Genomic DNA, 12,500 nt, shown 5'->3' with positions numbered 1-12,500 from the left:
CTGGCAGAATTTCCTCAAGGAAGTCTGGGCTGCAATCCCTTGGGACAAAAAAGAAGAACAACGATGAAAATTACAACAGAAACTGCGGAAAATCAAACATGAGGAGTCCAATAATCTTACCACCGACCATCAGCCTTTCAGTCAAAAATAAAATTCAGACAAAAATGAATGCAAGTTTTGGAGAGAAAAACAGAGAGATGGAAAATCAGATAAAGCAAGCCCAGCAGCTATCAATGCTAACACACAGAAACATAGCGAGGAAAGCATTGATTTGTAAATATAAGGAATATTTCCATTGTAAAAAGAAAATGTCCATGTCTCGTGAGTGTAATATACCTCTATGTTGGAGTTAAAAAGAAGACAAGTCGCGTAAGGCGAAAATACAATATTTAGTCAAGTAGCTGTCGAACTCACAGAATGAAACTGAACGCAACGCAACGCAGCAAGACCGTATACTCGTAGCATCGTCACTCCACCGCCCGTGGCAAAGGCAGTGCCCGTAGAATTGACAAGAAGAGCGGGATATTCGTTGCGCTGAGAAGGATAGCACGCTTTTCTGTACCTCTCTTCGTTTTAACTTTCTGAGCGTGTTTTTAATCCAGACATATCATATCTATATATTTTTGGAATCAGGAACCGACAAGGAATAAGATGAAAGTGTTTTTAAATTGATTTCGAAAAACAATTTTTGATAATAATTTTTATATATTTAATTTTCAGAGCTTGTTGTTAATCCGAATATAACATATTTATATGTTTTTGGAATCAGCAAATAATGGAGAATAAGATAAACGTAAATTTGGATCGTTTTATAAATTTTTATTTTTTTTTACAATTTTCAGATTTTTAATGACCAAAGTCATTAATTAATTTTTAAGCCACCAAGCTGAAATGCAATACCGAAGTCCGGGCTTCGTCGAAGATTACTTGACCAAAATTTCAACCAATTTGGTTGAAAAATGAGGGCGTGACAGTGCCGCCTCAACTTTCACGAAAAGCCGGATATGACGTCATCAAAGACATTAATCAAAAAAATGAAAAAAACGTTCGGGGATATCATACCCAGGAACTCTCATGTCAAATTTCATAAAGTTCGGTCTAGTAGTTGGTCTGAATCGCTCTACACGCACGCACACACGCACACACGCACACACATACACCACGACCCTCGTTTCGATTCCCCCTCGATGTTAAAATATTTAGTCAAAACTTGACTAAATATAAAAAAAGACCAATGAAGAAGGATGCTCACCGCCTATTTACAAGAAGAAAAAAAAAGAAAAAAAGAAAAAAAAAGGAAAGAAAAAAAAAGGAAAGAAAAAAAGAGAGAAGAAAACAAGGAAGGTTTGAAGCAGCCTGCATGCAACTGAGGTCGGAAAAAAAAAAATAAAAAAAAAAAAAGCGAGGAAAGCATATATTATGCAAGTGTGGAACAAATCGATCTGATCTTTTCTGATAATCCGAGTTCTCAAAGGAGTGAAGTCGTGACTTTTGGTAGATGGCTGGTTGCAACGTATCACCCTGGTGGGGGGGGGGGGGGGGGGGGGAGGGGCACACATACATGGGCTGATTGTTGCTATATGTAACAAACTTTGTGCACATTGACAGCGTTCTTGTGTACACAATCCTCCCCTCCCACCACCACTACTAACAACAACGCCACGACCAACCAAAAATAAAACGCAAATTATCACGCATGCACGCACGCAAGCTCACACACACACACACACACACACGCACACACGCACACACACACATACACATACACACACACACAGACAGACAGAGACACACACAGACAGACACAGACACACAGACAGACACAGACAGACAGACACAGACACACACACACACACACACCCCCATACCCACACACACACACAAACACACAGAGAAACAGACACAGACACTGACACACACACACACACACTCACACACACACACACCCACACACACACACTCACACACACACACACACACACGTACACACACACACACATACACACAGACACACACATATATACACACAGAGACAGACACAGACACACAGACAGACACAGACAGACACACAGATACAGACACACAGAAACAGACACACAGACAGACAGACAGACAGACAGACAGACACACACACACACACACACAGACAGACAGACACAGACATACATACAGACAGACAGACAGACAGACAGACACACACACACACACACACACACATTCTCTCCTGCTCAGCGCGATGGCAGATGACAGATAACTAACCAGCCAAGTGAAAGCGAACTTTTTTTTCAAAGCTGATTTTGCTTTGTTCCGATTTCGCGAGGCTGAGTCTCAAAGTCGTGTTTTCCAGCCGCAAGCTTTTGTGAAGAATTCGCGTTGTAATGCAAGGTGCGAGAATTTCGCTTTTCCACCTGAATACCATGAAGTAGCCCAGTCTGGCAAGACACTGACTGCACCGTGCCACAACGGTAACGGTGAGAAGCTTGGTTTTTTTTCTCTGGGTTTACTTGCAGACTCTTCAATGCTTATTTAAATTTTCTTTTATTTGTTTCTTTGTTTGTTTGTTTCTTTCTTTGTACTGTTCAGATTTTCAGAAAATATTTTTGATATTAAAGTCGATTTGGTTAAAATATTACAATGTTTTAACTTAATGGTGGAACCTGCCCCTGAGATCGAGAATAGCAAACATAACAAGACATGATTAAGTTCAAAGAATGCCAAGGCAATTCATGACAAATAAAATAGGGTACTAAGCGCTCATTTTTGAGATTACGACTGACATTTGAAATAAGGGTATCAACTTGTAATTAAAATTATCCAAAAACAATTTCATCCTATTCTTCGTTATTTTTTGATTCCAAAAACATATAAATATGTTATATTTGGATTAAAAACAATCTCTGAAATTTAATTAGAGGTTTCCGATTTTTAATGACCAAACTTACTCATTAGTTTTTAAGCCACCAAGCTGAAATGCAATACCAAACCCTGGCCTTCGTCGAAGATTGATTTGCCAAAATTTCAATCAATTTAATTGAAAAATGAGGGTGTGACAGTGCCGCCTCAACTTTTACAAAAAGCCGGATATGACGTCATCAAAGGTATTTATCGAAAAAAAGAAAAAAAACGTCCGGGGATATCATACCCAGGAACTCTCATGTCAAATTTCATAAAGATCGGCCCAGTAGTTTAGTCTGAATCGCTCTACACACAGACAGACACACACACACAAACACACACACACACACACACACACACACACACACACACACACACACACACACACACACACACACACACACACACACACACATACACCACGACCCTCGTCTCGATTCCCCCCTCTATGTTAAAACATTTAGTCAAAACTTGACTAAATGTAAAAAATGTAAATGACACAATGCTGAGCAGTGATCTACACAATCACATATGAACAAATTAAAACAATTGATCATGTTATTGTTGCACCCACCATTACCCCCATTTTGAAAAATGGCATCAAAAGAAGTAAAAGTGATTGTACTCAAAATGATGCATCTTGAGTGACATGTAAGCGCTGTTTTAAAATGTTCATAATCTTCGATGTCGGAAAACAAATACAAGTACAGCCTTCAGAAATTTCAAAAGTATGATACTCTGATGCAATTGTTTGCATGTCATCATATTCAAAACTCTGTATGATAAAGTCTGTCCGATTGATTTATCTAAAAACAATTTCACACTTATTTATACACATTTTGAAATTATCGCAGGCAAAACATTATCAAGGTATTAGCGAATACGATTTTGGTGTCAATCGCTGTCGTGTGTTTTTGAGAAGCAATTTCCACCTTTTTGGTTTAAATCAACAATATCTTCTAAAATAAAATGTCAAGTACTTTTATTTCTTTCGCAGGAGTGGAGTACAAGCGCGTTTTCTGTACGAATGGGTGGGGGTAGGAATAGCAGACCCCCCCCCCCCCCCTCCGCGGGTTAGGGGGTGTCCCACATTGGGACGAGAAAGAATTTACCCGATGCTCCCCAGCATGTTGTAAGAGGCGACTAACTGATTCTGTTTCTCCTTTTACCCTTGTTAAGTGTTTCTTGTATAGAATATAGTCAATTTTTGTAAAGATTTTAGTCAAGCAGTATGTAGGAAATGTTATGTCCTTTGTACTGGAAACTTGCATTCTCCCAGTAAGGTAATATATTGTACTACGTTGCAAGCCCCTGGAGCAAATTTTTGATTAGTGCTTTTGTGAACAAGAAACAATTGACAAGTGGCTCTATCCCATCTCCCCCCTTCCCCCGTCGCGATATAACCTTCGTGGTTGAAAACGACGTTAAACACCAAATAAAGAAAGAAAGAAAAGGAATAGCAGAAGTATGAAAGTTCAAAATTTAGAGCGCAGGGAGGTATTCATATTTTGTACTGTTGGCAAAAGCATACCTCAGCTTGAATGAAACAAAGTTTTAGACATGATCGTGTGCCTGCGTGTGTGTGTATGTGAGCGTGTGCGTGTGTGTGTGTGTGTGTGCGTGTGTGTGTGTGTGTGTGTGTGTGTGTGTGTGCGTGTGTGTGTGTGTTATTATTTAATTTACCGGTAACTTAAGTGTGTGTTGTTATTTTTTTTGTTCCTTTCAGGTATAATAGTTTATTTGTTGATTTATTTGCCTATCCAAAAAACAATTTCATCCTATTCTTCGTCATTTTCTGATTCCAAAAACATATACATATGTTATATTTGGATTAAAAACAATCTCTGAAAATTAAAAATCTAAACATTATGATCAAAATTAAATTTCCGAAATCGATTCAAAAACTATTTCATCTTATTCCTTGTCGGTTCCTGATTCCAAAAATATATAGATATGATATGTTTGGATTAAAAACACGCTCAGAAAGTTAACAAGTCGCGTAAGGCGAAAATACAATATTTAGTCAAGTAGCTGTCGAACTCACAGAATGAAACTGAACGCAATGCCATTTTTCAGCAAGACCGTATACTCGTAGCATCGTCAGTCCACCGCTCGTGGCAAAGGCATTGAAATTGACAAGAAGAGCGGGGTAGTAGTTGCGCTAAGAAGGATAGCACGCTTTTCTGTACCTCTCTTTGTTTTAACTTTCTGAGCGTGTTGTTAATCCAAACATATCATATCTATATGTTTTTGGAATCAGGAACCGACAAGGAATAAGATGAAAGTGTTTTTAAATTGATTTGGACAATTTAATTTTGATAATAATTTTTATATATTTAATTTTCAGAGCTTGTTTTTAATCCGAATATAACATATTTATATGTTTTTGGAATCAGCAAATGATGGAAAATAAGATAAACGTAAATTTGGATCGTTTTATAAATTTTTTTTTTTTTCAATTTTCAGATTTTTAATGACCAAAGTCATTAATTAATTTTTAAGCCACTAAGCTGAAATGCAATACCGAAGTCCGGGCTTCGTCGAAGATTACTTGACCAAAATTTCAACCAATTTGGTTGAAAAATGAGGGCGTGACAGTGCCGCCTCAACTTTCACGAAAAGCCGGATATGACGTCATCAAAGACATTTATCAAAAAAATGAAAAAAACGTTCGGGGATTTTATACCCAGGAACTCTCATGTCAAATTTCATAAAGATCGGTCCAGTAGTTTAGTCTGAATCGCTCTACACACACACACAGACACACAGACACACAGACACACGCACATACACCACGACCCTCGTTTCGATTCCCCCTCGATGTTAAAATATTTAGTCAAAACTTGACTAAATATAAAAACGAAGAGAGGTACAGTAAAGCGTGCTATGAAGCACAGCGCAACCGCTGCCGCGCCAAACAGGCTCGTCACTTTCACTGCCTTTTGCACTAGCGGCGGACTACGTTCAGTTTCATTCTGTGAGTTCCACAGCTTGACTAAATGTAGTAATTTCGCCTCACGCGACTTGTTTTTAAAATCGATCGGATGCTCCGGGAAATATGTTAATGCGAATTGTGAAACTGATATAATCTTAGCCTACGAAAACGTCATGTAATAATGCTATTTCTAGCAATATCGGAAAGATACAAAATAGAAATACATAATTACAACAAACCTAAACCAGGGATTAATACCACTAATTAGGTCCTGTGATTGTAATTAACCGGTCAGATACCTCATTCAATTACCCAACCCTCGTGTATCTGAATCTTGGCACGTCATCATTGGATTGGCCATCTAACCGATTGAGTTCAATCTTCTTCATCTCCTTCTCCGTTCATGAGCTGACACTCTCACGTACTCTTGTGGGTTTTGTTTTGTTTTGTTTTTTTGTTTTTTTGTCTTGACACCTGTTCCTTGTTCCATTGTGCTCTCACACCGCCCCGTCCCTGCACTCATTGCTCCAACCACCTCTGAATTTCGTTCCGCTGCCAGACTTGTCGATTTTACAGACGCTTCAGAGGGGGGGGGGGGGGGGGGGGGTGGGGGGGGGGGATGTCGGGTCGCTGCGGTAAGCTACCCTCGGATGGTGACACTGCACTTCTGCTGAGTCACTTCGACGGTGTTCAGTAGTGGGTCTGTCCACTACCTACTATGCCCCATACTAACGACATTGACTTTCAAGTCGCGGAGCCAGACTGAGTGAGCGTCCCCTCCAGAGAGCAGACCGCCACCACGTCCCTCCGTCGACCCCCCAGAACGTCACACGTTGAAGACTGACAACAGAACTACTATTTAGGGAAGCATTGAACAGGAACACTGAGACCAAGGTCACCATGAGAGCTCCGGGCATGAAGGGCCACAAGAGCAAGGACAATTTATATTTTGGATGATTAATGAGATGAGGATGATTATAATGATGATGCTTTGGATTTCCAATTTGGTTTGAAACTACGTGACCGGGCAGCACTCTACGCTTACTGTCATAATATATCCTGGCGTCAACCCTCATGTTTTTGCACGAGTGGATTTTTACGTGTATGACCGTTTTTACCCCGCCATTTAGGCAGCCATACGCCGCTTTCGGAGGAAGCATGCTGGGTATTTTAGTGTTTCTATAACCCACCGAACTCTGACATGGATTACAAGATCTTTTTCGTGCGTACTTGGTCTTGTGCTTGCGTTTACACACGAAGGGGGATACGGCACTGGCATGTATGCACATAAGTTTACCCGGGATATCGGACAAATCTCCATCCTGAACCCACCAGGCAACAGCGGCCGGGATTTGAACTCACGACCTTCCGATTAGGAGGCCGATGTCTTACCACTACGCCACTGCGCCCGTCTGATTTAAATCAAAAATACTTGTTTTTGCAAGTGGCGCAAATTCCGAGTTTGTGCTCTTGTTTGTCCTGTATGAATAAGTGTTTCCATTCTTGCGAAATGGATAATAATCGGGAATGTATATGCCGCTTTACGTGCTAAAAAAAGATTAGATGCTCACTTTACCTGGACATATTTGCTACCAAATCCAAGCAATAAAAATGCAAAATTGACAAAAAAGCTAAGCTGAGTCTTCAAAATAATATGTCAAAAAATCTTAAAAATTGACCGAGGCATTTTCGCACCGATTACCAAAATGGAAGAGTGCAAAACAAGTGAAATGAGGTGATGCATAATTATGTTTATGTAAAAAATATCCGTATGTTTCAAATGTTGTGTCATGGAGAAATTTGACCGGGTAGAACATTCTGTTTGGTCTAGGCATCGTGTCATGTAAGTAGTGCCCGACGCGGAAAACCACTCCTGGGCACTTAATGACAATGTGTTTGAACTTCCTTGTAGGGACACGTTATTTGTGCAAATGATTGCGACACTAACACAGCTTTGGGTACTAATTGTATCGTTTCGTTTGTCGGTAATTGTATCGTGAATCTCAGAAGTGGACGTGGTGTCATGTATTTTGTTCTTTAGCCGAACAAAGGGTTGTTGGCTCACGTAAGTGTAGCCTATGCGATGATAAACTTTGTCTGTCTGTGCGTGCGTGCGTGCGTGCGTATGTATGTGTGTATGTCTGTGGTAGAAACTTTAACATTTCCGAGTCTATGGATTACGTCAGTCTCGGTCAAAAGTGTTCGACGTGTGTGATAGAAACTATTTGAAGACGTCACATTATGACGTAAGAGGGTTAGACGTCACGCAAAGGAATTACTGAAAGTCTCGGTCATTGTTATTGTGAGCGGGCCGAGACTTCTTGGCAGATCCAGGGTCTCGCTTTCTTGCATAGTTTCACCTATGCTTACTGTGTGTGTGTGTGTGTGTGTGTGTGTGTGTATGTGTGACGGAGTGATTGAGTTTGTGTTACTGTTTGTCGATTTCTTATGTGAGCCTTGAAGGCTTCGCCTCTTGTTTTTTCATTTAATTACATAATCACGAACATTTTTAAAAATACACCTGAACGTACTTGTATATGGAAGAAATAGAGAATACTACACGGCTTGCTGTGTCATACCAGATTTACACGAGTTGTTTTTTTAAATATTGAACTGCGAGCGAAAGCAAGCTGTTCACTATTTGAAAAAGCAACGAGTGTAAATCTGGTACGACACAGCAAGCCATGTAGTATTCTGTTTATCCTACATACTGTACTTACGTGTATTTTACTGAAAATGTCTTGCAGACGAGGCAGCTAAATTGAAGAGCTTGTTTTGGAGGCTAGATCTCTTCTAAAGCCTCGTGCAATCTATTACGTCAAAGCAAAGAAACGTCACTCTGAAAGTGTGGCGTGACGTGTTAGTTCTAAAGATTCATCGAGGGTAATTAGCGAGCGCAATTTTTGTTTCTATAATGACGTTTGTCTCGGTGACTTTGGCATCATAAGCAGTGGAAAAACAGGTCCCTGCCAGACTTGCTTGACATGACCTCATTTACATGATATACACACGTGTGATTTGAACGATTATTATCTCACGGGTGTCTCTCTCACGTATGTAGAATAATACATGCTTTTAACAGTATAAATGGTTAGTAATTGAGCACGTGACTTGCAGTTTTGACTTTTGTGTTTTTCGAAGTGTCAATGCCTTAATGTCCCAAATAGCAATACCTTAATGTCCCCCCGATGTCAAATGTCAAACACCATTAACGTGGAAGAATACATGCTTTTAACAGTATAAATGGTTAGTAAAATGGTTTGCAGTTTTGACTTTTGTGTTTTTCGAAGTGTCAATGCCTTATTGTCCCAAATAGCAATGTCCCCCCGTAATGTCCCCCCGATGTCAATTGTCAAACACCATTAAAGGAAAACTCAACAGTTTTTTCATTTCCAGTTTCACCACACCCTAGTCTGTAACATAGCCAGTTTTCAACGATCTTCTTTGAACTTTATTGTTCAAGGTCCATATCACGCTTTTGGACCATATGACACTGATTGTTTGTTTGTTTGTTTGTTTGCTTTAACGCCCAGCCGACCACGAAGGGCCATATCAGGCAGGGCGGTGCTGCTTTGACATATAACGTGCGCCACACACAAGACAGAAGTCGCAGCACAGGCTTCATGTCTCACCCAGTCACATTATTCTGACACCGGACCAACCAGTCCTAGCACTAACCCCATAATGCCAGACGCCAGGCGGAGCAGCCACTAGATTGCCAATTTTAAAGTCTTAGGTATGACCCGGCCGGGGTTCCAACCCACGACCTCCCGATCACGGGGCGGACGCCTTACCACTAGGCCAACCGTGTCGGTCATATGACACTGAGAATGACAATAAATCCAAGGTTGTTTTTTTCTATGTCACAGGGATTGCTTGTCATCGGCTATTTCTGGAGCCACTTATCACAAAACGATTGTTTATGTCCACATGATTTACTTTTGTCGTTTGTATTCTTTTTCGGCTGTCGCGATGTTTTGCGTGTAACACGCTGTGCACTTTACACGCATTTGATTTACAAGCAGAAGACGAAGGCATATCGCTGCCTGTTTCCCATTTATTTGGCGTCTAACACGTGTCGATGCAATGTTTATTTTGACTTTGTGAGAAAACAGCGAACAGCTACTCTCGATCATTCTTCACGGACACACACCATCAACAAGCCAGGATACGTGCTGATCTTTTGGTCATAAAAGCGTAAGAAAATTTCCATGAAATGAGCGTCTAAAGTATGGATTCGAATTTGTCATTTACTGTCGCATCTCGCCTTTAAGAAGTGTATATTGTTTACGCTTAACTGCACGCTTCTTTCAGCCAATTTGTCGTGACAGCATTATAGTGTTAATGATTATATGACTCGTGACATTGTTTCAGCCATGTTGCCAAGAGGCGTGCTGCAAGTGATTGAGGGCTTCGCTTTCATACTTCTGCTCGTGCACCTGTCAGGTAAACATTTGTTTGTCATGTAAACATCTTAATATTTTCCTAATCCAATGTTCCTTCACAAACGAGTGTATGAGCCTTACCGTTAACGCCTCACACGTCGTAGTGGTGATGGGTTACTCCCCCTCCCTCCTCCTCCTCCTCCTCCTCCAACAAACCAACAACAACAAAGCCAGAAAAAAAAACACACACCACAAAACCACAAACAACAAAACAAAACAAACCAAACCCAACCCAGACCAGAACCGGATGCCGAAATGGCAGGAAGGGGGTGTGGAACTACTTACTCACACAAACTGACTGGCTAGAGTGTACGTGGGAGTTGCACCCCACGCACGTAAAAGGAAGAAGCAGTAGTCCACACACACACACACACACACACACACACACACACACACACACACACACACACACACACACACACACACACACACACACACACATCCAATGCATAAATGCTAAACCCTCTTTTCCGGTAAGTGATCCAAGCAAACATAATATTCATAAGTGCTTTTGTGTTTGCCACGATCTCTATGGCACAGACTGCTTATTTCGACCAAACATTGGACATCGCGTCGAGAAATAGGACTCGAGATCGCCACTCAGTGATCTATAACAAAGCAAAAGGATGAAAGCATATGAGGAAATGCATACAATCAATATAATAGGGAAAGTGTGAACAGCGGCCCGGATTTCGCCACGGGCAAAACTCATATGCACAGCAGCACAACAGACGATGTTCGGAAATAACTCTGTAGGGGTTTGCATATAATATGCTATGGAAGAGTTGCGGACGCCACAGTGCAGACTCCATTTTTGTAATGAACAAGTGTAAAGTCATTAAAGGCACAGTACGCCTCCCGTAAACCATCACAGATACTGTCAGGCTTTTACACACAGTACAAACACCCTTTCATTTACACACTCACCGCTTTTGAACATCCTAGGTGCCCTACGTAAAGAGCGAGCAATTTTCAAAGAATTAATTTTGTGGATTGTCTGATAACAAAATCAAACTGTGCGTTTTGGCGCTAGCCCTAACTTTTAAAATCTAAATAATAAATTGACATCTTGTTACACAAACATTCTTAAATTATAAAAGAATTATTTTTTCATCAAGACAAGATCAGTACAATTCGAAGTTTGAAAAAAGAAAAGCCCGGAAGCTAGGTCACGCAAGGTCGTGGTTCTCGTAGCAGACGACGGTAATGCCTATCGCCAGTTCCTCTGAACAGTCAAAAGCCATCGCTAGAGTTCGTGTGAATCACAGCCGTTTGGTGCGTTTAGATTCAGAGGTACATAATAACGTGCTATTGCAGATAAGCTTACAGCGAGTCGCATTGGAAATCACAAACTGACGACTACATTGTGAAAAAAAGGAAACTGGATCACACGGGTTCACGATGGCTCAGGGGTAAGATAAACCACGCAAAAATAAATTCTTTGAAAATTGCTCGCTCTTTACGGAGGGCACCTAAGATGTTCTCAAGCGGTGAGTGTTTAAATGAAAGGGTGTTTGTACTGTGTGTAAAAGCCTGACAGTATCTGTGATGGTTTACGGGAGGCTTACTGTGCCTTTTATGACATCACTATCATCAGCAAAGATTAAAAAAAGAAAACACGAATGGAGATTTCGAAGAATTTACATTTAAACATCCGTTCATTAGTATTTGGAACTGATCCAAGACACACACAGACACAGACAGACAGACAGACTCAGACACACACATATACACACACACAGCACACACACACACACACACACACACACACACACACACACACACACACACACACACACAAACTCGCCTCAAATCTCAGCCTTCCGCAATACATTCAGTCAAATATAAACAGAATGTGAAAAGGTATATATCCTTCAGTAATACTGGTCTCCCATGCACGTCACTCTTCACGACCATCCCGCCTTGTTGGCGTTTTGTGGGAAGGAATTGATTTTATGGAAAACAAAGTGCAAAACGATCCCGTCAACCACACAGAAACCGTGATCGGAATAAAAGCCACCCTTGAACATGATCGCAGGGTGTTGCTTCAAGTGTTCTGCTTGCCCCCTCTCTGCCTGTCTTCGTCTTTTTCTCTGCCTGCCTGCCTGTCTGTCTGTCTGTCTGTCTGTCTGTCTGTCTGTCTGTTTGTATGTCCGTCCGTCCGTCCGTCTGTCAGTCTGTCTAACCCTAACCCTAAATATAGCTCAGTCAGTAGCTGCGCTGGC

General features: G+C 41.0%; 1 protein-coding gene across 1 annotated transcript in view; it reads left to right on the top strand.

The window, feature by feature from the left end:
• Window positions 1–2,194: 2,194 nt before the first annotated feature.
• LOC138970378 (uncharacterized) overlaps window positions 2,195–12,500 on the top strand; it is a 23,609-nt gene continuing 13,303 nt past the window's right edge. The window contains exons 1-2 of the mRNA XM_070342832.1: window positions 2,195–2,471; window positions 10,205–10,276. Coding sequence (XP_070198933.1) covers window positions 10,207–10,276 — 70 coding nt within the window. The 5' untranslated portion in view covers window positions 2,195–2,471; window positions 10,205–10,206. The remainder of the gene's footprint in view (window positions 2,472–10,204; window positions 10,277–12,500) is intronic.

This window comes from Littorina saxatilis, linkage group LG7, assembly GCF_037325665.1.
Source record: "Littorina saxatilis isolate snail1 linkage group LG7, US_GU_Lsax_2.0, whole genome shotgun sequence".
Lineage (NCBI taxonomy): Eukaryota > Metazoa > Mollusca > Gastropoda > Littorinimorpha > Littorinidae > Littorina > Littorina saxatilis.
This window is presented reverse-complemented; position numbering and strand designations above follow the sequence as displayed.